The sequence below is a fragment of the Lepisosteus platostomus genome, chromosome 12 (assembly GCF_059453375.1).
Source record: "Lepisosteus platostomus isolate fLepPlt1 chromosome 12, fLepPlt1.hap1, whole genome shotgun sequence".
Taxonomy (NCBI): Eukaryota; Metazoa; Chordata; class Actinopteri; order Semionotiformes; family Lepisosteidae; genus Lepisosteus; species Lepisosteus platostomus.
Genome location: NC_142622.1, coordinates 41,555,364 through 41,582,294, shown reverse-complemented (window position 1 = coordinate 41,582,294; position 26,931 = coordinate 41,555,364). Strand labels below are relative to the sequence as shown.

The following is a 26,931-nucleotide window of genomic DNA, read 5'->3' as shown; positions in this document are numbered from 1 at the left end:
GCTGGGTTCAGATACTTGCCCAGTGTCACATACAACGAATCTCCAGTAGATATGAGGACGGAACCAGAAACTCAATGTCAATGAAATCAAAGGACACACCAAGTGTTATCCTACAGCACATTAGTATTATATGTCCGTGTTACATATTATTTTGTGCACTGCAGTTTTTTAAAACTGCTCTACAACTGTATAATTACAGAAGGGCATTTTCATGAGCCGTTCCATAATTACAAGAAGATTATCTCATAATAACGAGGTTATTTTCTTGGAATTACGAGATAATATGATTTTTTTTTCCTCGGTGGCAGCAATGTACTTCCATTTTCCTATTCAGTAAAACTATTTCGTGTCTATTTCACAGTATTTGTCTCCACCTTGAATAAAAGAAGGTGAGCTTAACTTTAACTACACTGGGCTCCTGCTCTTTTATCACTGGATTTCCAAACCATGCATCATTATTCAATATTACTCATCTACACATGTTGCTAGGTCATTTAGGTATTAGTATTTTTTCAGTATTGCTGTGTACAGCCGTTTTATTGCACTGTGAGCCAAACTTTCCTGCTTTATTATGATTTTCCTCTCACCCAATTATTCTAAAGCCTGGAACTAATGAAAAGATAAAGAGACTAATATGAACACATATCTTTGTCTTTTATTTCATTCGTGCTGTATACTAATATCAAGCAGATACAGTATGTTTGATGATCAGGACTTTGGAGGTGAGAGTTACACAACTGGTTAGTATGTTGTTGAATTCGATACCCTGCAGTTTTTCAAGAAACAGCAGGATGCCATCCCTGGATCAATGAGTTACCTGACAGGCTGGATTGACCAATAGGCCTTTACTCATTTATAACCATTCCTACAGTATGTCCTTACGTTCCTAATTGGTAGGACAACTACTTTGAAACTGTTTCAAAGTCCTACTACACAAGGCCTACCTTGCACTTTTCCTCCATGTGGATTAAAATTTAATCTGAAAACCAAGGGAATTATGTCATGTGATATAAATGGTTGAGTATCTGACGTTAGGACTTGTAACCAAAGTGACAGGAGGAATGTAGTAAATATCCCACAACGAAAAGCAATTCGTTGACCTTTATGCATTTGACTAGGTTAAAGATGCCTGTGCTGCCAAATAAGCAGGAATAATTTTCTTAATGAGGCCTCCTTATAAATGTAAACTGAGGAACGAATCCTTGAGGACTTTACATGTCTGACCAGGCAAGGATATTCATTCCTCTATTTGTGTTGGAAGAAGGGCGACCTTATTCGATATAACTTATAAAACGGCTAACTCGATCTCTTCATCGGCGTCAACAATGTGAATGAAATCAGTATAGATGGTCAAGACTTTGTTCCATCTTCGGAGGTGGCAGTTCCAGAACAGTTGGTAGCCCTGGTGCAGCAGAACTTTGAATCGTTTTGTCTTTTAATCGTTCTTTATTTTAGTCAACTCTGCGAACGGTTGGAATGAAAACATGTTTCAGCCGTAGCAGGAATGCCTGTACAAATGGACAGCAGGAAGTCAGATGTCAGATGTGAAAAATGAAACAAACTTCAAGCTCATTACCTACACAGCTGTAATAACCAAGTCCATGGACTACCTACATAGTAGAGGAAGAGGCGTTAGTGGGGCCAGCAGGGGGCGCTTACCCTGTGGCTCACGTGGGTCCTAATGCCACAGTATAGTGATGGGGACACTATACTGTAAACAGGCGCCGTCCTTCGGATGAGACGTAAAACCGAGGTCCTGACTCTCTGTGGTCATTAAAAATCCCAGGGTGTTTCTCGAAAAGAGTAGGTGTGTAACCCCAGCGTCCTGGCCAAATTTCCCCATTGGCCTTTATCAATCATGGCCTCCTAACAATCCCCCTCTGTGAATTGGCTTCATTACTCTGCTCTCCTCCCCACTGATAGCTGATGTGTGGTGAGCGTTCTGGCGCACTATGGCTGCCGTCGCATCATCCAGGTGGGGCTGCACATTGGTGGTGGTGGAGGGGAGTCCCCATTACCTGTAAAGCGCTTTGAGTGGAGTGTCCAGAAAAGCTCTATATAAGTGTAATCAATTATTATTATTATTATTATTATTATTATTACATGGCCACGTTGACCTAAATTAACATCACCAACATGTATCTGATGTTACTCACGTGACTGCAAGTCTTTAGAAAATAGAATGTAAACTGCAGAAATGTTAATGTTGCTTCGGGAAATGAACAATGATTTGCCATAACTCTTTATGAAGACACTTCAAAACTGAATTCCACTCTAATTGCAGTATCTGGGAGGTAATGGAAGGGCTCCTGCTCAAGTCATACTAATTATGCTGTTGCCACTAGATGCCAGACAAAACAGAGACAGCGTTTATCTCATGACATGTGAACTCCTCTTCTCAGCCAAGGTGAGTCAACTGGGATTCCTGCAGCTCAGTGCTGTTACTGACCAGCTCTGCTTCCCTAGCTGTGCTAAAAGGAAAGGTGGTGTTTGACATGGTTGATCGAACTGGGCTGTGGTTAATAAAAAGCCATCACGACAATAAGGAAACATTTCGCACTTTGTTCCATTACAATCATCGTATTTCAATATCAGGAGGTTTAAATGGAGAGTCTTTAATACGAGGGTCCCACAGAGATTTGGCGTGGATACAGACATGTTTCAACTTGCCTGACATGCCATTTCACAGTTGTGCTGGGAATTAGTTTAAAGGTTTTAGGAAGTTCACAGGTTCAAGTTTAACAGACTGCCTCCATTTTCCGTATTACTTTGTTGAAGCTCGCATCTTGATTGAGCTTAAAGAAGGCAAGCCCACCTACTGCCTTCTGTTACAGAAAGAATTTTTAATTACTTTATTTAACACTGCCGCTAACAGGGCTCCAACTCAATGTTATTAACTTTACGGTGAGAAAGTAGGGGAGGTGGTAAAGAAATATCCTGACTAGTGCGGTTGTGTACAAAAAACAAACTTTTACCATCTTTTCACCTTGCAAATCCGGCTCAAGAAGAGTCTAGCTAAATCTGTGGGACATGTCTGCTGTCACATGTTTTTTTTTCTATATCGATACAGTATGTCAAGTGTCAGCATTCCTCTGACCGCATTTTTGTTTGTGGAGATAATGAATGTACTGTTAACTTACTGGGAGCAAGAATGTCAAAAATTCCAATGAGCCTAAGTCATCAATTTTTTTATTTAAAAAAAAAATCAAAAATCTTCTGGATCAGATCTTTAAGCAGCAAGACTTACAGTAACTAGGGTAACGGTCATGAAGAAACTCGCTACTGACTGATCTACAGTATTGCACAGAAATCACTTTAACTCAACAACTTTACGTCACTGACCTTGACGAGTTATTTCGGAGCGCACACAGACATCCACAACAACAACCCACGACCTCCAATGCCAGCAACAATCAACTCTGTTTTTTAGGTCTATTAATAATTTCTGTTTAATTGTCAAAGTCATTAAGTATGGGTCTCGAAGAGATTTTCACAGTTTGATGTGTTTTAATGTGTTCAGTCGAGTCTTATTGTACAACAGAAAAGGATGCCGTAATCAAACCTTCCGAAGTGAATTGGGCTTCAAATGAAATTGGAACGGACTTTTCAGAGAGGCCAATTTATATAGTGGTGGAAAACAAAATCGCATCCGGAGCAGTGTGAGATAATATCAGATTTGTTATTCTGTAACTCCTGATTCTGAAGAGAAACCACAGCAGGTGTTAAATGTTTCTTGCTCGTGTGATGCCTTTTTATCTGCATAAAAGCAGAGACAATTATAGAGTTGGTATCTGAAGGACCGAGTAGAAATTAACTTGAAAAAAAAAGTTTCGGCTATAGAATATCTTCAGCGCAGTAACGATATGAGGACAGGTGAGGTACTGTTCAGTTTAAAATTTGACATTTTTCCATGCACGTTTCTCTGAAATGTGAGAATTTTAAAGAATATTTTGATCTTTAGATTTAGAATGCCTTTTCGGAAGAAAGGAGAGACCATCAGACCGAACAGAGAGTGTAGCCTCAGCCTCTATGTCCCTGTATACCTTTATTAAACTAAATATCACACAAATGGTGCCAGAGGATTTCCTACAGTTCGAGCACAGGAGTTGGTCCCAGATGAGAATTAGATAATTTAATTTGCAGATATATCCAAACGCGTCCTCAGAGACCTACCACAATCTTGGGCAGTACAGCTTTTCTGGATGTTTTACAGAGACTAATGTTGCCATCTCTGAAGTTCTGTGACTGGACTCAATTTGACACTGACTTAAAATCTTCATTTCTACCCACTGTGACTTCTAATCCTTTTTCTCTATCACACCATGGGACTCTTTCATATCCTATACACTGTAAAATTCTGCCTGTGACTGTACGCTGAAGAATGGTCACTGTCAGCTACAGGGTTAGCTGTTTAGTTCATATTGCTACTTCAGTGCTGAGTGGGTTAATGAAGTCATTTATTGAAGGTTTCCAGGGCGTTAGCCTGAATAATGTTTGAGTTTGTGGGGCATTCAGACATCCACAATCACCGGGGGAAAAACATCTCTCTGTCCGTAATTTTTGTTACGATACACTTTGCATGCATTTATTCCTCGATCTCAAAATCCAAACAGCAGCCGTGTGGTTCAAACCAATACTCTGGCTTCTTTCAAGAAACAGCAGGATGGGATCGCTGCTTCAATGAGCTAGTAACTATCAAACAGGTGAAATGCGTCAAATGCCTTCTTCTCGTTTGTAACCTCACGTATGTTTTTAAAATATCTGTTTTTTCCTCGTTTCATTTCTGGGTTTGAAAAAAAAAAGAACTTTCATTGAAGTAATTGCACTGTTCGGCCAAAACTAATGGTCCTGTTCCACAATGGTGTTTCAGAGGGGGAAAATCAGATGCTTTCATTCCGTTCAAGTCAAACAAAAGATTCCTCAGTAGCCCTGAATGAATGATGCTTCTGTGGTAAGGAAAGATATGAAAAAGCGAACAGGCAGCACTGCGCAGTCTGTGTCTGATCTGCCCTCTGGAGGCGCAAGTCTCAACACCAATATTTAGGAATTACAGCACAATCCTTTTCTAAACATAAGCATCAGACTTCAGCACCTGTGTCTAACAAAATTGATAAGTACCACTAAGGGCTAAATGTTGTTTCTCCTCCTTGCTCGTTTTGCACAATACATTTCAGGATAGAGTTATCTACAGAAACATAGACAGGTAAAAAGATTGTTTTCATATTAGTTAAACAGCTGGATGAGAGCTTTTTAGAGTATTTTTTATTAACTTTGTGTGTTAAGCTACATCATTTGAAAAACAATCGAATTACAGCTAACGGTGTCTGAAAAACGCAACACTTTTTTTAGCTACAGTAGTAATTATCTCTGCATAAAAAGACAGCTGTCTGCTGGTTTGTCCAGATCTGTCCCAAGTCCAAGACCATTATTAGCAGGGCAGCGCTTGAGATGCGTCGCTAAGGTTGGCAAACTCCGACGGACGTCCTACTCTTCGGAACGATAATCCCCGCACGGTAGTGGTTCCGTTAAACTCAGCGTTTGCTTCCAGCAGTTTTTATTCCCCGATTTGTTTCTGGCCTGTCGTTCTGCGGCTTGTCAGACAGGATCATTCTCCCGTGGGCTGATGATGTTCCGCATGGACTCCTCCATTCACAGGCCTGCACAGTCATCAGCCTGGTTCAGACCCGATCTCATTGATAATGTGGCCCCGTCAGCAAGTGTGTCTGGGGAGAAATAATACAGTAGATCACCGCTTTTTCGCAACTGTCACCAACTGACAGCTTCCACCCGGGAACAATCTGAGATTCCTGCGAATCACTGGCTGCATCACTGTGTTTCTCAAGAAAATTATCAATGACAAAAAAACGTGGGAACACTTTAGGTTAGACGAATCGCCTACAACTGCAGGCTAAACCATGGTTTGGTAGGAAATCTGTTCGTCATTGCCTACAGTAAATCTCCTTTGATGAAACAATCCTAATGAGAATTTTAGTGTTCAGCTAATGCATATTAGTTGCGTTGGGTTTTCACGGTAACGCGTTAAATTTACCAAGGAGCAACGCGTCTCTTTCGTAAGGAATCGGTGGGGAGGGTGACATTAAAATGCCATTTATAAATATGAAAGATTATAACGATGTGTGTACGTGGGTATGTTTTAAATGATGGTACCTCCATCAAAACCGCACTTATGCGATGTCAATGGACTATATTATTTCCAGAGCCCCTAAAAGACAAAAATACTCACTTGACTAAAAACAGGTAGTGTTCACTGTAAAGATTGATATAACTCTAAATCACACAACATCTGTTTTGGTTATACGTACATTGCATAGGTTACGTGATGCAAGCTCTCTACAGTATCATACCCCGGCATAACCTCTATAAGTGTTAAACATAAAAAATGTTGTATGTGCAGTACTTTTCACCATGAATACCATTGCGTCTATCATACCGTATCTCTATGCTTTAATTGGGCTTTACCGCCTACTTATTGTAGTGAACCACACACAACATATTTATAAGGGAAGAGCTTCGCTTTAGTTTTTTTCCATACTGATGCATCCGAGCTGCAGGGGACTTAGTGTTTTAGTTAGTCGACAGTGCCTCCAAGCGGCTGACTTAATATACAGCACAGGGCAAGCTTGCACAACAGGAAGATACAGTACATACTGTATGTTATGTTATGCTAACAACGCAATGCGAACCCGGTCACATGTGTAGGTGTGATATTCTGAGAGCTTAGTACGCGGCTGTAGAAAATAGTATTCCCCTCATCCACTTTTTGTACATCTTTATTTTCTCACGAGTACGAAACGGCAAAAATATTTCAACGCATTGTAAAAGAAGAAGAGGTTTGCTTTGCCTGAGGGCATTTGTGCAAAGGTGGGAAGTACACACAGAGAAGACAAGGGTGTTTCTCGATTTCCATCACTCTACATTGATGTCATGGCTCAGTTTAATAAATAAAAGGAACATGTTATGGCACATTGAAATAGATGGCCCTTTGGATTCAATCCACTCCTCTATACTAGACTTTGGTGGTTCTCCAAATTCACAAATGACACCCAAGATTGACCCATATTTAGTTAACTATGTGTTCACTAGGATCAACAAGAATTAAGTGTAATGAAAGGATTATGGAACGTTTTAGTGAAGAGTTGGCTTAATCTGCTTTGCTGAGGGTTACTACCTGCCCATAGGACAAGGAGACTGGGTCACCCATGCAGAATGACCAAGGAGGTGCTGCTGAGGTGGTGACAGACTGGAGGTTCTCTTCTGTCCCTTACATACAGTATATCTTTTTGGATGCAAAAAGACATTTGTAATGGACACAATTAGATAAGATATAGTATAACCTTAAGTCCATAACCTGGACTTGAACGTGAAGAAAATGAAAGAGCTAATAGTGAACCTTCGGAGACACAGGCCACACACTCACAGCCCACTCAGTATTGATGGAACGGAAGTGGAAACAGTCACCAGCTTTAGGTTTTTGGGAATTCACATCTCTAAAGATCTCACCTGGACTGTGAACACTGACTCTATCATGAAGAAGGCTCAGCAGCGCCTTTATTTCTTGAGGTGCCTCAAGCGATGGGGGATGCCAATACATGTGCTGGTGAACTTCTACCGCTGCACCATCGAGAGCGTCCTCACCAACGGGATCACCTTGTGGTATGGCAACACCTCTTCGCGAGAAGGAAAGGCACTGCAGAGAATGGTCAATATGGCCCAGAAGATCATCGGCTGCAGTCTCACCGAGATTAAACAGCTCTATGAGGACCGCTGCCATGGTAGAATTCTGGCCATCACAGAGGACAGTCACCACCCCGGGCATGAGCTCTTCACCCCACTGCCCTCAGGCAGGAGATATAAGATCATACGGACACTTACCACTAGATTCTTCAATAGCTTTTATCCACAAGCAGTGAGATTGGCGAACACATTTAGCCATCCCCCTCGGACCACACCTACACCATCACCATCTACCTCTTTATGATTTCTTATCTATTGCACATCTCCAGTCATTGTTTACACGTCTGTATTGCTTACATTCAAACTGTCTACATGTTTACTTGCACATTGTCTACTGTTTGTTTGTATATTGTCTTGATGCACTCTTTGCACTTTGTTTTGTTTTTTACACTTGTTTTACAATCGAGAGACTTTCTGTAAGTAAGAGTTCCATTGTACCAGTACCGGTTACATATGGCAATAAAGTTCAAGTTCAGTTATTTGTGTTTTTGGTGAGGAAAGGGATGTCAGGAGGGATTACTAGTTACTGACTGCTAAGTCTGATTGAACTTGGCTGTTGTCACCCCTCCCAAACCTTTGCGATAAACTCCATTAGCGACCTCGCTGCAGTTTTGCAGGCAGTGCCTCCGGGAAATGTCTGCACAGAAACAGGTATGGCAGTTAACACGATTGGGCATCACTCAAAACCTTCATATTTGATTGGGGACCCCAGACCACATACAAATCACTGCAAACAACTCACACCCTCCAATGGCTTTCTCCTTGACCTGCCTCTCTCCTCAACTGCCTGCTCTCACCCCTCCCTATCAACTCTCTTCTGCTCCATCAGCTAATTATTATCTCTTCTGCTCCATCAGCTAATTATTATCCGGCCCCTTGCCTCTTATACGAAGCCTGCTCATTCTTCTTCCTCAGATCAGATACTTATACACTGCTGATCGTTTGCTGGTAATTCATCAAGCTGTATTTCCTGTGCCTTTTATTGTTCTGTACATTGTATATACAGTTGTTTCATTTTACCCCTTCTTTAAATTGAGTCAATGACTACTGGGAGAGTAACCATCTATACAACTCTGCCATCTAACCGGTTGTGAGTGAAGCACCTTGCTCAAGTGAACAGAATCTCGCTTGGGCTCAGTCTGCACACCCTGATGTCCATCATCACCATCACCATCACCCTTTATCCATCATGTGAAATTCTCAGCAACAGCTCGACAGCCATTCTACCAGTACTGTATCGACGCATTTCCTGCGGAAGTACGTCACCAGATCGGGGACTATACCAACATTTTGTGAAAAAAAGAGGGCGCCCTCTATAAACATCCACGTTTGGGTGTTCCTGTATTTGGATAATTGTGCATGTGTTGCTCAGAATACAAATGTTTCCAAGCAGTATAGTTTTTCTATTTAAATACTGATACGATCAATTATATATGACCGACTGAACGCCTCTCCTGTGTGTTTACACTGCTCAGGCTCCCCCCGGACTTCTCTGCCACTTCAAGTGTTCGCTACACCAGTTCTCATCATGGCCGACGCGGAGGAGAGGTTAGGCGAGAGAGCGGACGAAGATCCCTCGGCTAAAAACTCTCAGGCGAGGCGCAGGACGGGCGCAGACATGAACGCTGCGGGAAGGCTGGGAGATCCCCAGGGGTCGGAAGAGAGGCCGGCGCCGGGCGGGAGGCAGACGGCCGCGGAGTACTGCGGCAAGGTGCAGGAGTGGATGTGGCAGTACTACTGGGGGTGTATGAACTGGCAGAGCTGGGCGGCGATGTCGGCGTACGCCTTCCCGCCGTGCTCCCTCTCGCCGCCCGCTAACCCGAACGGCTCAGCGCCCCCCTGGGGAGGAGGAGGGGGGCCTTCCCCGGCCGATGTACGGAGTTGGTACAGCAGTCATTTCCCTTTCAACGCGCCTCCGTATTTCCCCGTCACCCCTGCGGGTCACGCTGCAGCCGGGGCGCAGGCCGGGCAGCTGACCGCGGGGGACAGGCCGGTACTGCAGCAGAATGGAAATGCACCGCAGCCGGGTAAGAAAAGATCCCCTTCAGAGCGTCAGTACCGGGAGAGACGGAGTAGCCACGAGTTACACAGGAGGATAAACACGCTTTGCATTTGTCTGTTTGGCCAGTCTAACACTGTAGGTTATGTTCCAGTGCGGGACTTACCTGCCAATAGATCCAGCTGTATCTGTAACTCTGCAAGATCCTTAGGCGGTCATCCCAGAACACAAGGGTTAGGTTTAACTACTGGACGCCCGCAGTTGTGGTCTTTCAAAGTCAGAGGGCATGCATCACTGGGAAGTAGCTCCTCGTTTCCGTCATGGCGTCTTGTCATATTGTGTAACTTGGGCAAGGCGTCGATGAATAACTCACCAGTGGGTGAGTGAAAGCGGTGTTAAGGTTTTACTAAAGCTCACACTTGTACCTGAAACGTTGCCTGGGAAAGCTGTAAAGTAGGACATGTCCCTGCAGATCTAAAAAAAAAAAAAAAAATCTTTGGGAAGTAATAATGACAAACTCAGCCCTCTCTGGATGTGTAAAGCAGTTACGTAGAAGAAATCTTCTTGTGACGCTATGATGTATATAAAACGTTAGCCTTCTTATTACCATCCCAAGTAACTCAAAATGCGGGGAGTATCTCCATCTTCCCAGAACTCCGCAGGCAGGTTTGGGGTGAGGTCTCTCCGAGAGACCACCCAGTTCTGTGATACAGGGGGTTTGAGCCACCCTTAGAAATATCACTATCACTAAAGCAGTCTCAGAGTACTGTGTACAATGTAATGTTATATTTGGCAGAAGGTCTGAAGGGACTATAATATGAAGTAGGGAATCGTTAGACACTTTACTGTCCAGCATTTGAAATGCATAATCCTGAATATCTAAAGAGGAAAACTGGTTTCCCGAAGTGGGCTTGGTCCCAGTACTTTGATGGCTACCCAGCATCCAGTCTGGAGAATTCTAGACCGAAGGCTTGAGGGCAGATATAACTGAAAGAATAGTAAAGAAAAACAAAAAAGTGTATTTTAGGCTAAGGAATCCAGATGTGATCCTGTTCAAAACTCCGTCTTTGTTCCCCAGCATGCTAGAAAATAAGTGAGTGTCTATTGCTATTTACTAACTAATCTGAGCGTTGTGGTTTTTGTCTAAAAGTTTGGGGTGTTTTTTTGCAGTATTAATGGCAGAGTTTGTAGAAAGAATCGTGCTGGTATTTTATAAAAGCGCACATTGCATCACGACGTACCGATCACAGGTTCTTCCCCTATAAAAGATGATGGACTTAATTGTTCTTAATGTGAAAACCCTGTGAAGCAATGCAGGGTGTTTAGAATTGTTTTTTTGGGGGGTCATTTTACTTATTTAATTTATTTTATGTGTTACATGTTATGTTAAGAAAGGACCGTGAAAGTGAGTTTTTAAAATATATTTCTGAGCATTATAACCATCTGCCTCAAAACGCAATCTTGGTCCTCATCTTCTCTGTGTATTTCCTGTAGGAACTGTAGACCAGTAGATGTGCTGTAGTAACACAGTTGGGATAAGACTTGAATGCATTTTAGAAGTCAGTGATGTGAGACGTCTTTGACACTTTGTTTTGTTTGTTGCAGGACGAGAGTATACCATTCCGTCTCCTCTGCACAGGTTCATAGCAGAAATGGTCGACTTCTTCATCCTTTTCTTCATAAAGGCAACTATCGTGCTCAGCATCATGCACTTCAGTGGCATGAAGTGAGTCAGTGAACAGTTCAAATGTTCTGAAAGCCTTAATGCATTTATAATGTTTCTTTATTGTGCATGATATATTGTGTGTCCTGTACGTGAATATAGAAGGACTGTTGTTGACTTAGATCTGGTCCTGGCTTATGGAAAAAGTCATTTGGATAAGCAGGTTGAATGGCTACAACCCTCTTAAATTAACAGAATATAAATCGAATTAACTTCCTTCATTTAGCAATAAAATTGAAGGAATAGAAATATGGAATCTATTTGTTTAAGCAAGTCTAGGAAAATATTTTAGATGTACACTGTGTGCAAGAGTTTTCTAATATACATGAAAGGTAAAAATTAATTCTAATATACTGGAAAATGCATTAAAGAGAATAAGGAACTCTTTCAACTATTGGCTAGATATAGAGGCAGGAAGTAACTTTCAACCCTGCCAGAGATATTTGGTAAAAGACTTTCTAAATTAAAAACAGGATCATCAAGCAAAGCAGACAGAGGGTATACATTATCATTGTTTCCTGGAGTACACATTTATAAGCATATATGTAAGAGTGTACCAACAATGTACCACTGAAACTTGTTAGTCATTCCTATGAAACATGGACTCTAGTTTAAGAATAAAACAATTTAATCTGGTTACTGCATCACCAGTACAGTATCATCTGGCAGTTTATCTGTTTAAAAGCTCTTCAGGTTTATTCCTAGCAGTTAATCCAGTAAATGTAAGACTAAGACTGAGTTACTTTTTGTTGTGACTTTTGTAATGACTTCTTATAAATATAGATTTGTGCCTTTTAACCAAACCACTTCAGATTTGTTTACAGCATGGGTAGGATTTATATTCGAACATTGGTTCCCAGCACTCTGCCTCCAGCAGATGTTGGTATTTCTTATATAAAGTCTTCCTGCCTTCATAAAGAATTCTGTGCTGGTGACTGGGTTTGCACGACTGTGCTCTCAGTAGTTCTGCATGATTCTGTTTCACGTAGAGAAGAAAAGAGAGAAAAACAAACCTGATCACAGCTGATTGGGTTATATGTGCAGTTAGGGTATTGCGGGCATCTCTTTTTCTTATTGTATATAAGCCGACATGTTTTCCAGTTTAGGGGTTGTTAATATTGCAAAGTTCTGAACACCACAAGATGTGTATGTTAAAAGTACTATAATTATTAAACTAGAAGAGGGAGTTAATTAGGAGTACTTAGAGCCCGTTGAGGTCAGAGGGCTGATGATCTGTTTCAGAGACCAAATGTTGCCTAAATCACAAATGAGGATAAAGGTTGACAGTTGATGTATGTACATTAAATCATCCAAAACCAAGCATCATACTGCAGAAATGTACATAAAGTCATCACATGGTCAAAATGGGATGGCGTTGGGGCTAATTCATGTTCATATTCCAGTCGATAAGTCCTGTTTTAAGCCATTATTTCCTGTGGTATTTTTGTTTCCTTCTGTAGGGACATTTCCAAGTTTGCCATGCATTTTATTGTTGAAGAGATTGATGAGGACACCTCGATGGAAGAACTGCAGAAAATGATGGTCGTTGCGCTGATCTACAGGGTGTTGGTGTGCTTCTATGAGGTGAAACTATTCTAGCCCAGATGATACTAGTTTCCATCCATTGTATACCAGAGCAAAAGAGTGTCCTTTTATCGAATCCTTTTTTTTAACGAGTTGACTGAATAGGGTAAAAAGCTAATCCTGGATCTTGCAAGAGTTTGGAAAGAGTGCTACGGTGATCTTTCAACTCTCATGAGCACTAAGTTAGCACTGTATCCATTCTAGTGGAAAACTGTTGGTCTCCTGCAAGGAGCCAAAATGTACATATCTGCAGCTCTATCCCATCTGTGAAATTGTGAGAGGTCTTATTTTTATTGAAACACTTTTGGATTTTTCTTATCTTTGGATTCCTTATTAGAATAAGTATTAATGTTAAAGGGTAAGATCTCATTTTTCATTGGGTAATTCATTTGCACCTAGATTCAAATGTAAATGTTAAAAGTCTAATTGCTTTCATGGAACACTATATCCCAATGTTTTCAGATTGAAAAATGAGCTTTGCGCTGCTCGTTAGTTCTGAATCGGTATTAAGCCTCCATTGTAATTTCTTGTAAGACCTGATTTATAACTCTTTCTTAAGTAATGGAGGAAAATAAATTCTTGCTTATAGATCATTTGCATCTGGGGAGCTGGTGGGGCCACTCCAGGGAAGTTTCTGCTGGGTCTCCGCGTTGTCACCTGTGACACGTCGGTTCTTGTGCGGCCCAATCGGGTTTTTGTGGTACCGGCGTCGAACGTCACCTTGTCTGCGTAAGTACAGCACAAAGCCATCGGCCCTCCCTGCTGCCTTTCTGGGTAATCTATATTCCACTAACATCCGATCGTCCCCTGCCTGAAACAGGAAGGCATTGTCCACCTGTGTATTGATCGGTGAGGTTCAAACCAGTGTCTCGGCTTCACTGCTTCTGCGCAAGTTTCCGTTTGTTCATTCAGGTTTTAGGATTAGCTTGTCAGCATCGGGCTTCTGGCAGGTAGCGCAAAGACACCAAGTCTTTATTAAGGTCAAATATTCCTTTGACCTTAATTACATTCTTTATAGCTAGTAGGCAGATATGCTTCTACAAAGCTGTTGATAGAAAATATGAATACTGTAGAGTACTTTATACCGTGAAAGGTGAATACATACAATGGTGCTGGGGTTTTTTGTCAGATTTTTCAGTTTATGGAACTCTCACTGTATTTTCAGTAGTAGAATATGCACATAACAAAATGTAACTGTTTTGTAGGAACATAAGGGCTAAAAGCAGACAAGGGTAAACCGAGCTGTGAATGATCCACTAAATCTGCTTCACCGGTGGGAAAGGTGTTTCCCATCCTCTTGCACACTACTGCCACCTGTTGTAAAGGTTATGGATCCCCTTGTAAATAGCTGGTGGGGTTCCTGCAGTGCATCTTGGGTCTTGGGCCAAAGCTGCTGAAAAGCAAAACATGCAGTCACTTTTTAAGGAAGTCATTTAATGGAATCATAAATTCAGAAATATTTTGTGTGGCAATGTTGTCAATATGGAACAACTTAAAGTTTGAAATAAACTCAGGATGCTTCGAGGTAATACAAATTATTATTGTCTTCCAGCAATAGGAGAATTAGACGTCTTGAAAACAATTCTGAAATCAAAAGGCTTTTTGCTTTGGTTCGGTGTTAAAAGGCTAAAAACCTTTCAAAGATACAGCGAAAGTGGATCTGTAACGAAGGTGCGAAACCCAGTTTTGCAAAGGCCTACACCGTCATGGCGTTTGACCTCTTCAGCTTGTCAGCATAGATTTTTTTTTGTGAACTCTTCCAAATGGAGTTTGTGTGTCTTAGTGCCGTCCTTCTTTTCAACCCCGACCCAAGGAAAGTTGAAAAACAGTCACCTTGTGGCACTCTAAAGCTTTATGAATATTGCCCCATTTTTCCCCCAGAAGAAGCTCCATCTGGTTTTCAGTGTTACTTGATGCTATCCTCATCAGTCATTTTCCTTGCCCACCTGTTTATTAGGAGGGATTGTTTTGTGCTGAGTAATCTGTGGTCTTGTGATCCAGGCTGCCGTTTCCTTCTTGTGAAATCAACATCATTCATCTTGTATTACCTCCTGTCGTGATCTTTCCCTCTCGGGCTCAGTCAGGTATAAGGTTTCATTAACGTGCAGTTCTAACTATTAAATGCATTTGCTTAGATGTTATCAGCGAGATTGGGACGATTTCAGGAATTATCAGTGCACTGTATAGGAGTATTTTAATTCAGGGCATCTTTTCCATTTTGTTTTGACTTAAACTGTAGAACCAGAAGTTATACAATTGGATTGCCAGTGTTATTTTATGTTGGGGTTTGTTTTAGGCATTTGAAGCAGATGCGCATCAAAAACCAGTTTATTGAATAATATGGAAAGATTACTTCCTTAGAAAGTAGTTACAAGTTACAGTTCATTTGTTTCTTTGTCATTGATTTTTTTCAGGTTTCATTTGAAGTTAAAAAACATACTTTGTCATTCTATCAATAAAAGCTTGAATTGCAATAGTTTGAAAAAGATCACAGTTTTATTAAGGCAGCTACAGGAATCTTACATGGATTCGTGCACTTTTGGTCATAGTGTTCAAGTTGTTTCTTAGCCTTTCTTCTCTTGACGTAGTACTTAATTTTGTCTAATCAGCTTTGAATATTAACTGTAAATGTATTTTTTTCCTCGACAGTCTGCATTCTTCTTCACCTCTTTCTGCTCCCTTTGTTTAAAGAAATAAATTAAAGATGAATCCTATGCTTATTAATAGAACAGTGCTCATCAAATCCAGTATTTTGAGAGCCACATATTTACACACGTTCCTGTTTTTTTGTTATTCTTGACTCCTTAATTGCGAATGACTTTTGGAAGGAACACAGGGGACTGCTTAAATAATTAACTTTAAGAAAATGAAACCATATTAGCTCAAAGGCAGAAACACTTCTGAGTCTTGAGGACCTGCCAGTCTGGACTCAGTTCAGGAATGCTGTTCAGGTTGTCTTGTGATGCCCATTACTTGAAATCTACTGCATCAACTGGCTGTTGTTGCTGTTTTCCATCTTGGGACCTGAGGATCATAGTGGCTCTTGCTGGTATAACCATTTAAAACATGAATTTAAATTTAAAATGAAACCATTTAAAATGAAATCGCGTCGCCACTAACGTGGAGATCCCACGTTAATGACAGTGTTTGCTTTAGTATTTTGTTTTTGTTCCGTTATTAATCACAACTCACACAATCCCCCTGTTTTTCTTGGACTCTTAGGTCGACCGTGCGAGCCCTGAACAAAAATTTCTCCATTGCCTTCTTCTTTCCTGCCTTCATCACGCTGCTGTTTTTCCAGCACAACAGAACTGTCTACGACATTGTGGCCGGCACCATTGTGGTCAAGCGCAGCGGTGCCAGATGACCGCATTGGCCTCAGTGTGTGATGCTGGCAGGGCTTATGGTACGTGCTGCCTTTGAATACCACAGGGTCTCGCATTTCCCAGCCATCGTCTGGGCATGAGACAGGACAAGGATGAGGGCGAAGGAGCAACAGGGGGCAGCAGCAGGATGGACACTTGAATTCTTAAGGGTGATCTCGTGCAGTAAGTCCAAAGTGTTGCGCTACTCAAGACTCAAGACTCCCGCGTGCCTAAGAACAGAGATACACCAACACTGCTGTTCCGTACAAAATCCTCGTTGACAGCTTTATTTTTTTAGAATCCTTTTATTTCCCGGAGAACGAAGTACAAGTCTTCCCAGTTTGTCTTTGGAAGGATTTTCATTTAACCAAAGAGAAATGGCCGAACACGTAATGTCCCGTTTTGGAGGCAGAACTACGGTATATAAAAGGCAAAAGGGGCCACAGTAAAGTAACTTGTTGGTTTCACAAAGAACGGCAGGGGGAAATGGAGTGTGTTATGAAACTGGATTCAAACAGCGCTTACTGAGGGGTGATTTATGAACTGAGTAACTTCCAGTAACACTTTTCTGTAACCGTGTCCTTCAGTCATTAAAGGTCCTTATTCAGGCAGCAGGCTTGACAGGAATAGTGTTGCCCAGTTCTGCCAGAGTCATTGACTTTCATCCACCCCATGAGCCTGCGTTGTGATTGGAGATCGCCGCATCCGTCCTCCGATCCATACCGCCGGGCCGTCGTGAGACTTGCAAACTGGAAAAGCTACACAGGGCTTAATTTGTCTGAAGGCTTGAAGGAAACCACTCGGTAACACAAGATTAAAATGGTGAAGCCCGTTTGATTAGCCATTGACCAGTCCCGGTTGATGGGATGCAAAGGAAGAATTGGTTGTTTCGAACAGGATCGTCCGGTAATGCCTTTATTAATGAAGTGGATGCATTGGCAGTAGAGCCCTTTGGCGTCACAAAATGTTAACAGAGGTAGGTTTAGGTTTAAAGATGAAAACTAAGGTTTTGTTTCGATGCCTGAACTGCATTTCATTAAACACTAAATATAGTCGTTATGTACTTGCAAATATGAAATCGGCCAAAAAAATAAATGTGATTAGTCGGACCAATAACTAATCACTGATCACCACTTCACTTTGATTTCAAACGGACTTTAAGGTGAACTGAGCTAAACCTCAGCTCCATTGCAGATTTGTTCTTGCTCCTGCAGATTTGATTTCTACCTCCACATGTAGGTTTTCTGTTCCCCTTATGGTTGCTTCCCCTAGAAAAACATTCAGAAGACATGACAGGGGCTTTATTCCCTGAATATTTTACCAGTGACCTGGTCAACCAGGGGCAGGTGGGAAGAAGTGACTGACTAGAGAAACGCTACAGCTGTAGTTCTTAGTTCTTAGTTCTTCATCCCACTACATAGATGTTTCATTTTGCCAGAAAATACTCCCATAGTAGATTTCTATATATAGGCATTTTCTTAGCCGGAAGGGTGTTACTCTTTCTAATAGTGCTGAACAATTACTTCACCTTCTCAAAGAGACCAGTGAAGTGTCCATTTCAGGGTTTCCCCCAGTGTTGCGTTTTGACTGCTCCTACACTGTTATTTCTGGTCTTTCAGAGATTAACTTCCATATTGAATCCAATTGATCAAACTGAGTAAAATTCACATTCAGGTGTTCAGAAATAGCTAAATTACAGTACCTGTTGGATGAGGACCGACCTCTCTTTGTTTGATCATGAAGTTCATCTGGCTGTTTCTGCACTTTTAATTTTTGTTTTAAATTGTAATGGTAATCTTAGCTTTTAGGCTTACAGCTGTCACCTTGTGGACAGACATGGTCTCATTCATTTAAGGAATATTTCTCCAGCAGAAAGGACATTTGCCCAAATGCCTGGATTTGTACATCTTGCTTTTTTTTGGTTAAAATCTTAACATTTGTGATCAACATATCAGAACTTTATAAAGAAAATACACTTTTTTTTAACAGTAAAATGTTGTATTCTAATATATGAGCATGACAGTGAAGAGGTGTTCTAGAGGCTGGGTCATATTGTCCACTGCTGTTATTCATTTTGGACTAGAAATGCAAACTTACCATCTTCCAGTGTTTTTCAATAAATTTGTTGTGCGGTAATTTTAAATGCTCACATTTGAATCATAAGCCTGTTAAATTCCGACGGTGAAATCCTTTTTTGCAGCTGTAATTTATTTGTGCACCAAGTCGGGTTTTTGATGCGACACATCCAGGGTTCTTAAGTGTTAATTGATGTGGGAGCCTTTCAAAAACCTGTTTGTACGATATGAAAGATTCAGGTACGGCAATGTCTGGGCAGAAAATATTATAAATAAGAGATCCTAATAATCAAAGTTTCTTGATAAATTATTTTCTCTAATGCAGAGCTTTACAGTACAACACTAAAATATATTTATAAGTGCTTTTAAACTTTTTCTGCCTTACAGTATTTCAGTAGACTTTTTCAATGAACTCCAGTCCAGTTTTGTTTTGCGGTATCGAGCCCTTCACAATAAATTCCAGTAGAATGCTTCCACAGTTCTTATATTTTCCAGGCAGTTCTTCATTTTGGCTGTATGCGATGTTCTTATGCTTTTTAACCTTGCTTTAAAACAAGTCAAAATGCAAAATGGTTGTGTAAGTTAGTCTCATATGATGGTATCCAAAATGCATGCATCAGAATAATGTATATCGCCAAACCAAGAGTGGGTGTCAATAATTGTCCAATTATAATAGAGAAAATTTACACTTTTTTCCCCCCACTACCCTGCTGCATTAAATGTGCAGTGTAGAGTATCGGTCTTCATTGCAGGGATGAATCATCTTACCTTCTCAATGAACTGGACAGATGCAGAAACAGATCAGAACAAATCCTCCACTAGAGAAGCTATAACAATGCAGAAACTCCACACTGGTTTACGTATATTGACATCCTGAATTTGGGTCCCATTCTTTCTGAGAAGTTCTCTCTGCATTTCTTGCGTTTTCATTCCAACCAAGACATGCATCATATATTGTTGGATCGTTGCTGACACTCATGCTTGGGTTTCTTGTTCAGTCTTTAAATTGGTAAATAGTTATAAAGTTGGTAACTATGCTACTGTTTCAGATTTATAGATAAAAACGAAGTCTTTGGTACTTTAATATTTTTGTTTTCAAATATAATATGATCTAATATTAAAGAATGTATAACAACCTTGTTTTCTTCTTGTCCTTTTTTATCGTTCTACATTGGTAAAGAAAATAGTTTTTATAACTATCTGGTACATTGACATTTCGGCTCATAATTGAACAGTCACATTCTTGGGCTGGCGTTACTCAGGTAATTTATGTAGCTGTGTATGTATTGGTATATATGTCGACAGTAATTACTAATCCAGATTCTTTGTGGGTTCACTTGTATGGTCCCTAAATTGTTGTGAGGTGACGGTGTTGTCTTTGGAATGTATGTACTAAAGAGTAACATTTCAGGTCTTACACACTGTGGCATTTATGCTGTGCATCTTTCATCTTCTGAGCCTTTTTCACATTGAGTAGATCTTTCTCTAGCAGACATAGTGAGCAGTCCTTGTAACCACAGTTCCCTTGTGCTTTGTTTTGCCTTATACAATATTTTTTTTTTTGCCAATGTGCTGCTTTCAATGATCTGATTAGGCTGCATGGATCGTGTCTCGTAGTGGATCTTTCTTTCAGAATCTCGTTGACCTCTGTGCTTCAGGTCAAGAAAAGTCAGGAATGTGTAGTGCTTGACACAGTACAGATTGGGAGGCTGTTTAATTGCACCCACGGGCATCAGTAGATTAAAGGCTGGACCAATGAATAAGCCCAGTGTTGCACAAAATTACTAATGTTGCAGATATTTTTATGCAAAGCCGAATAGTGACAATAGTGTTTGAACTCTGCATCACGCAATGTTGCTGCACAGTCGTATTGACTAGCTTCTCTTCTGAAGAGCAGACTACCAGGAGGGTCAAGCATCTATCAGAACAACAAGATGATGGGAAGAGGGAAATGTCCTGTAAAAAGCCTCTTTCTTTACCCAGTGGCACCATATAACCTCCTATAATGCATACAGATCTCCCAAATAAGACAAAACGGTGTAAGTGAATAAATGAAAGGCGTCATCTCTTGCCTCTAATGGTACTGATATCCCATTTCACAGGAGGATTCTTCTATTCCAAATTGCGAAAACAACAAAAAAAAGTCATCTTTCAATTTGCTTGCCTGACGAATCATAGCTGTGCTAAGTGGAGTAATTGTGTCTGGCGAGTCTCAATTGTTTCTCTCCTTCAGTGAGCCCTCTCCAAGTAACACTCTATACCCTGAAGAGACAGCGCTGACATGGAAAAGGAATATAACTTTTCCCTCCTCAATTTCGGGAATCTTTTGGTGTGCAAAGTTGTTTTTTTTTGCCACACTTAAAAGCAGCAGCAGCAGAAATACTAATTTAAAATTGCTACACAGCATATTTTGAAACATCAGAAGAGTTTACTATAACGGGATTAAAAACAAATGTTAAAATCTTGAAGTTGGTCTAATATTTTTATATTAACTGAAATTAATACTTCGCATTAACCACTAGGTGGAGCTCCACTATAGTGGGTAGCAAGTAATCCTTTTTAATTTAAAAATTATACCCTGTGAAACCAGTCACAATAACCCCTGGTTTTATTTCAGTGTTGAATTTGTGTCAGTGCATCAAACAATTTTATCAGTGAGCATATTTGCCTGTGAAAGCATTATTGGAAATAACGTCCTGCAAAGACTTAAGACTGAGAAGCTGCAACATTGAAGTCCGAATACGATTCCCAGTGCTGAAAGCCACAGTTTCATGGTTTGACAAACAATATCATTTGAAGTTACTCCATTGAGCAGCGTCAAGCCTTTGGGATGGTTCACATTTTCTGGTCATGTTACTGGAGGGACAGGTGAAGATGACCATCTTATTGGACCGTGATTACAGTGCAGCAGATCAGTTTGGAGCTATTTTAAGTAGTAAGTGACCGTGAAATTACACTATGAATAATCACAAAAGGCCTTTTCCTAATAAGGAACATTATTTTCTTTGCCAAATTTTCTATAGAACTCGTCAAAGGTTCCTTTGCCTTATCCTTCGGCCATGGAAACCCTCAAACGGTGTCAGATCCTGGATGTTTAAACTGCCCGACGTCTATTCGGGTGACTGGAGAGACGAAATGTGTTAATTGTGCCGGGGCTGATAGCACCTGGAATGGACATTGTTTGAAATTTCGGGGGGCAGCAGCACAGCTCAAAGTTCTAAATTTCCTTACAAATTGCACGTTGGGCAGGTTGGGTCGCAACGTTGCTTTATTTTTCAAAAACCCGCTGTTGAGCATGAGGCAGCCTGCGTTCTTAATAAGGTAAGGTGAAGCAAAGAGGCAGCATGTAAGAGCTCATTCCTTTATAGTATTGGCACTGAGACGGGCTCAGTTCTTTTTGCTTTGAACCACATGCGCAGTAGACGAGCCCATTTTGACCAGAGGTAGAGCAGTACTGAGGCTCTCTTTCGCTTATACACAGCGGACTCGTGCTCATACAGTATATTTTCTCTGTTCATTTGCAGATTCCACACCTCTCCTCCTGTTCTCACCTGCTTCATGTCCATTGCCCCCTGCACTGCGCCCCTACTTAACTAGCGTTTTTTTCTCCTATGCTTTTTTTTAACTAATTCCTCTCTCCCTCACACCTGAATAAGTGTCCACAGCTGAAACATTGTTTCTTTTCATTTCAGCATGGAATAATTCTTTACCTGTTCCATTGCGGCAACACAGTACACTAATCATAATTGCTTACACTTATACAACACTTTTCTGGACACTCCACTCAAAGCACTTAACAGGTAATGGGGATCCCCTCCACCCCCACCCGTGTGGAGCCCCACCTGGATGATGCAATGGCAGCCAGAGTGCACCAGTCCGCTCCCCACACACCAGCTCTCAGTGGGCAGGAGAAGAGTGATGAAACTTGTTCACGGATGGGGATAATTAGGAGTCCATGACTGGTGACACTACCCTAAATACCCCTCCTATGATCTGCATGTTGAAGTGCCGAGAAATGGAAGGGAAAAAACGCAGTTTGGTGCCGCAAAAGCAGTGGCAAAACAATAATTTTCTCTTCTAAGAAAAGTCCCCCGACATTCAGATAAGGCTTTCCTCTGAAGCAGCTGCCTCAGTCTGTAGACTTTTGTAGACTTTTGAGTTTGTTCTCCGTAGACCAAGGTAGATTCCACAAGAATATTTGCTAATTTGCTACCCGGAAAAGAGAGATGGTGTCGGTAACAGGTGGCGTTTTATATCAGTGAGCAAGGCTCCTGTTTGCAGTGGCAGAAGCAAAGTCTCTCCGAGCCAAGGTCAGGTACAGTGCGCTGTTTATCTCTGGCATGTCCCAGCTGGGACGGCCATTCGGCAGCCTGCAGTTAGCAGGAAGGCCTGCTACTCCCAAGAAACTGAAATTTGCATAGGACTCTTCAGGGTCGGAGCTGCAAACAGACCCATTCTTACAGAGGTGCATTTCATCTGATTTTCGTCGATTTGATTTGCTTTCAAACCGATCTCTGGCCTGCCTTCCGTGTGCCAACTAGATAAGTGTAATCTTTAGTGCTCCTTTATTGTTGTTGAAGGCAAAGATTATAATTTATCAGCCACAGTGGGACACCTAGCATATTAAAGGAACAAGTAATAGGTTTATCCCAAGCTCAAAAGAGAAGAAAGAAAACATTTCGGCTGTGGAGCCTTTTTTGGGGGGTGTAAGGCTCCACAGCCGAAATGTTGTTTTCTTTCTTCTCTTTTGAGAGAAATGTTGAAAATGTTGTTTCTTCTCTTTTGAGCTTGGAATAAACCTATTACTTGTTCCTTTGCAGCCTACGCGTGGTGACGCAACTACCCAACTGAACTATTAAGGTGATCGGAGGCCCCTAGGCTACACGTTGTGTAGTCCCCCTAAAAAAAAAAAGCGAGAAAATACTGTAATAATTCAGTGACAAGCTCAGAGCAGGAGCTGCTATCGCCGATTCAAATGGAATGTAACGCAGCACCCGCAGGGAACACAAATACACACACACTACAATAGCCGGTAATGGAAGTACAGCAATGCCACCATTAAATCAGATTCCCAGCCAGCCAACCTGCGAGCTGACAATTGTGAATTGACGGTGTATAAACCATCAGCTCTTACAGAGTGCAGACAGATGTGATTGCCACTAGTACTGCACTGCTACTCATACCACGGCTAGGTATTCTGCGACAGATCATTAGAATGGTAATGTTGTAATCTTGATTATTATATATTTCTGAGATTATTTTAGAACCGTACAGCGTCCTATCAGTACAGATTGCTGTCGGCGGCCTCTAGTGGTGAGAGAAAACATTGCAGCTAAATTTAGAAAGCTCACCTTTTGTCGAAAGCTTCGTCTAGTTAGGCCAGTAAAGTTATGCCCGGAGACTTTTGCAGACATCTGTGCAAAGACCTTACTTCAGATCTGCCTATCCTTGCCTGGGTGTAAATGTACAATGTTGTATTTGAACGTTCATCGAAGAACTTTGTCCAACTGGAACACGAATGCAGGTGTGAGTTTTGAATGGATCGTTCCTTCTGTGCTTTCCTTGTTCGTTGAACGTTTCTTCCTGGGGTCCAAGGAGTTCATCTGCACTCTTCCTGACTTTGGGAAATGCGGGATAAGGGCTTTCTGTAATTCTGGCAGGAAGAGATGGGAGCCGTCAGTGTTAGGCCTGCGGTGAATGTGCAATCCGCACAAGCTCCTGTTCTCAAAGAGTGTGTTTCCAGTAGAAGCCGAGTTCATCTCAGGACACGTGGGCGCTTTTCAACAGCAGTTTCTCATGGAACGCCTACAACAACTAAGTTAAGCGCTCCGAAACCTCATGTTTGTGGTCGCATTCCAACAACTGCAAAATTAATTCTCATCCACAGTGATGCCTATCCTATTTTCCTAGAACTGGAGATTCATCTGTTTCTGTTTGGTTTGTTTGTTTGTTAGTTGTTTTTTTTTTGCAGAGTATTTTCTGCATCTGCTCCGTCAGACTGTGACACCAAAGCCAAGGGTGGCTTGTGAGTTCACAGCAGCAGCTCGGATCCAATTGCAAGTATGACATATGAGTATTTCTTTACTGAACGCGCTCCAGTAGAATTGGGTTTCATCCCATTAAAAGGGAGAGATTTCGTTTTGACTACTGTTAGATTAGGGAGAGAAGTCGGAAATCTGTGTGAGCCATTACAAATCATTGATTCAAGGAGGCATATACAGGGCGCTTGTAAAATTACCTGCTGTAGCCTGTTCAAGCAACTGTACCTTTGAAAACTGTAGACCACACCGCAATAAAACTTGGTCCATATGAAAACAGGGCCTTGAGGAACTTAATCTCCAGGACAGCAACAGGAAAAAGAGGACACCCAAATGTCAGTTTTCCAGCAGGCGGTTTTTCTGGTACAATTGTTTGAATGGGCGCCCAGCTTTTACAAGCACCCTGTGTAACTAGGCGTAGTAACCGAACAATATCTTGAGGTCTAAAGAATGGGAAGTACAAGTGGTGGAAAACCATCATTCCCTTAAAGTGAGCTAAATCTCCTTATCATTGTATCCCATCTTCTTGAATGCACTGATGTTCGGCTGTTTTTAATATTAACGTTTTGGTAAGCAAGAGGCTGTAGCGTTAGGCTGTGGATTCCACAGTTGCTGGCTGATACTGGAACAAGCAGTGGTCCAGGTTTTGCCATTGGGTGAAGTCAGTTTGGAGTTTGACCAGGGCCTGTTGTTGGTAGGGGTTCCTCATCTTGCACCTGCATGCAACAGCAATCTGCCTTCCTGATTTTCACTGTGCTTTGGGGCTTTTAAGTGTCCTAATGAGGAAGATCCTAGTGTGTGGCTACAGTTCTCCTGCACTGTTACAAATGATTAGATTAGATTAGATAAATAGATACTTTATTGATCCCGTGAGGGAAATTGCAGTGCAACAGCAGCTTTACACAGACAACACAGCCACAGTGTAACAAATGACACAATAATAATAATACAATACAATCAGTACAGTGAGGGGTGCACTAAAAGAGTTACTCGCAGTCCGGACACACAAAGAACAAACTAGAACAGAACAGTACGCAGAAAAATCGTATCACACATATGAATATAAATACAGATGTAAATATAGATATAGATATAAGTATAAATGTATTGCATGGGTCCCTGGCATATATTGCACAAAAAATGGTTGTAAACAGGAAAAGAAAAGAAAGAGAACAGATGTACAGTATCAGTTTACTGTTCAGTCCAGAAACAGGTCACTGTCAATGTTGCCTCTGCCCAGACGCAAGGTGGATGCGTTGTACAGTCTTATGGCAGAAGGCAAGAATGACCTCCTGTAGCGCTCCCTGTCGCACCGCGGATGAGTCAGTCTATTGCTGAACGTGCTCTTCATTTCTACAAGCCTGTCATAGAGGGGATGGGAGATGTTGTCCATGATGGCCTCTAGTTTGGACACCATTCTCCTCTCAGCCACTACCTCCAAGGGGTCCAGGTCAGACCCAATGACAGAGCTTGCTCTCCTGATGAGCTTGTTCAGCCTTTTAGAATCCACTGCTCTAATCCCAGAGCCCCAGCATACCACTGCATAGAAAATGGCGCTCGCTACCACCGACTGATAGAACATATGTAGCATCTTACTACACACATTGAAGGACCTGAGCCTCCTCAAGAAGTAAAGTCGGCTCTGTCCCTTCTTATAGATGGCCTTGATGTTCTTAGACCATTCCAGTCTATCGTCGATGTGCACTCCCAGGTACTTGTACGAGTCCACCATCTCCACACCACTCCCATGGATGTAGACAGGAGTAGGTTTGACCTTTTTCCCCCTGAATGCTGTAGTAGAGAGTAATGATGCCAAAAATGACCCCTTTAGCATAAGTAACTATTTCGCTCTCAGTTTGTTTGGCTTTAACCTGGGGAGACTCTTGCATGCAGATGTTAGTTTCGTTTACTTGTAGTTCTAGAAACAAAAGCCTTAAGTATTAACAGGAATATTTGAAAAACATTAGTAGCCAGCTTTACTCCGATTGCCCAGGGGTTTGAGGAGCTGTGTGCTTCTGCAGAAGCAAAAAGTTCCTACCTGCTGTTTAACGATTTTGTAGGGGCGTTGAGCAAACCAAGCTGGACTTTGTGTGACTGTCAAGTGGGAGGTTACCCACAAAGAACCATGCTACACAGTGTCAGACTCACTCCTACATCACAAGTGTGAAACAGGAATCAATGAGTTTTTCCCCTTGACAGAGATGTCAATGACACACTGCTGTTGTTTACGCAATGTAGTCCTGCTGTATTTTTATTGTGGACACAAAGGAGAGCATATGTATAGCTGATGTACAGATGGAATACCGATTAAATGTTAGGGTAAATTATACTTTGCCTTTTAAATGCATTTTCATGTATTCATGTATGGAACCCCTTGTTTGCAGCCAGTTTA

At 41.5% G+C, this 26,931-nt stretch overlaps 1 protein-coding gene and 1 long non-coding RNA gene across 2 annotated transcripts; one reads left to right on the top strand and one right to left on the bottom strand.

The window, feature by feature from the left end:
• Window positions 1-5,240: 5,240 nt before the first annotated feature.
• On the bottom strand, window positions 5,241-10,213 carry LOC148651543 (uncharacterized). Its single transcript, XR_015925766.1, has 2 exons — window positions 9,921-10,213; window positions 5,241-5,723 (listed from the first exon to the last, which is right to left on the bottom strand). It is a non-coding gene; the product is annotated as an uncharacterized LOC148651543 (long non-coding RNA).
• fam8a1a (family with sequence similarity 8 member A1a) lies at window positions 9,253-19,636 on the top strand. The gene is made up of 5 exons (XM_088601949.1): window positions 9,253-9,782; window positions 11,360-11,480; window positions 12,938-13,061; window positions 13,651-13,790; window positions 16,284-19,636. The coding sequence occupies exons 1-5, from the start codon at window positions 9,284-9,286 to the stop codon at window positions 16,426-16,428; spliced, it is 1,029 nt and encodes a 342-aa protein (XP_088458075.1). The 5' UTR covers window positions 9,253-9,283; the 3' UTR covers window positions 16,429-19,636.
• The last annotated feature ends 7,295 nt before the right edge of the window (window positions 19,637-26,931 follow it).

What these genes read in the sequence shown, in the direction of transcription:
- fam8a1a (XM_088601949.1), top strand. Translation starts at nt 9,284, where the DNA reads ATGGCCGACGCGGAGGAGAGGTTAGGCGAGAGAGCGGACGAAGATCCC. An exon ending in TGGAAATGCACCGCAGCCGG is followed by an intron (nt 9,783 to 11,359) that starts GTAAGAAAAGAT and finishes TGTTTGTTGCAG; the next exon opens with GACGAGAGTATACCATTCCG. An exon ending in ATGCACTTCAGTGGCATGAA is followed by an intron (nt 11,481 to 12,937) that starts GTGAGTCAGTGA and finishes TTCCTTCTGTAG; the next exon opens with GGACATTTCCAAGTTTGCCA.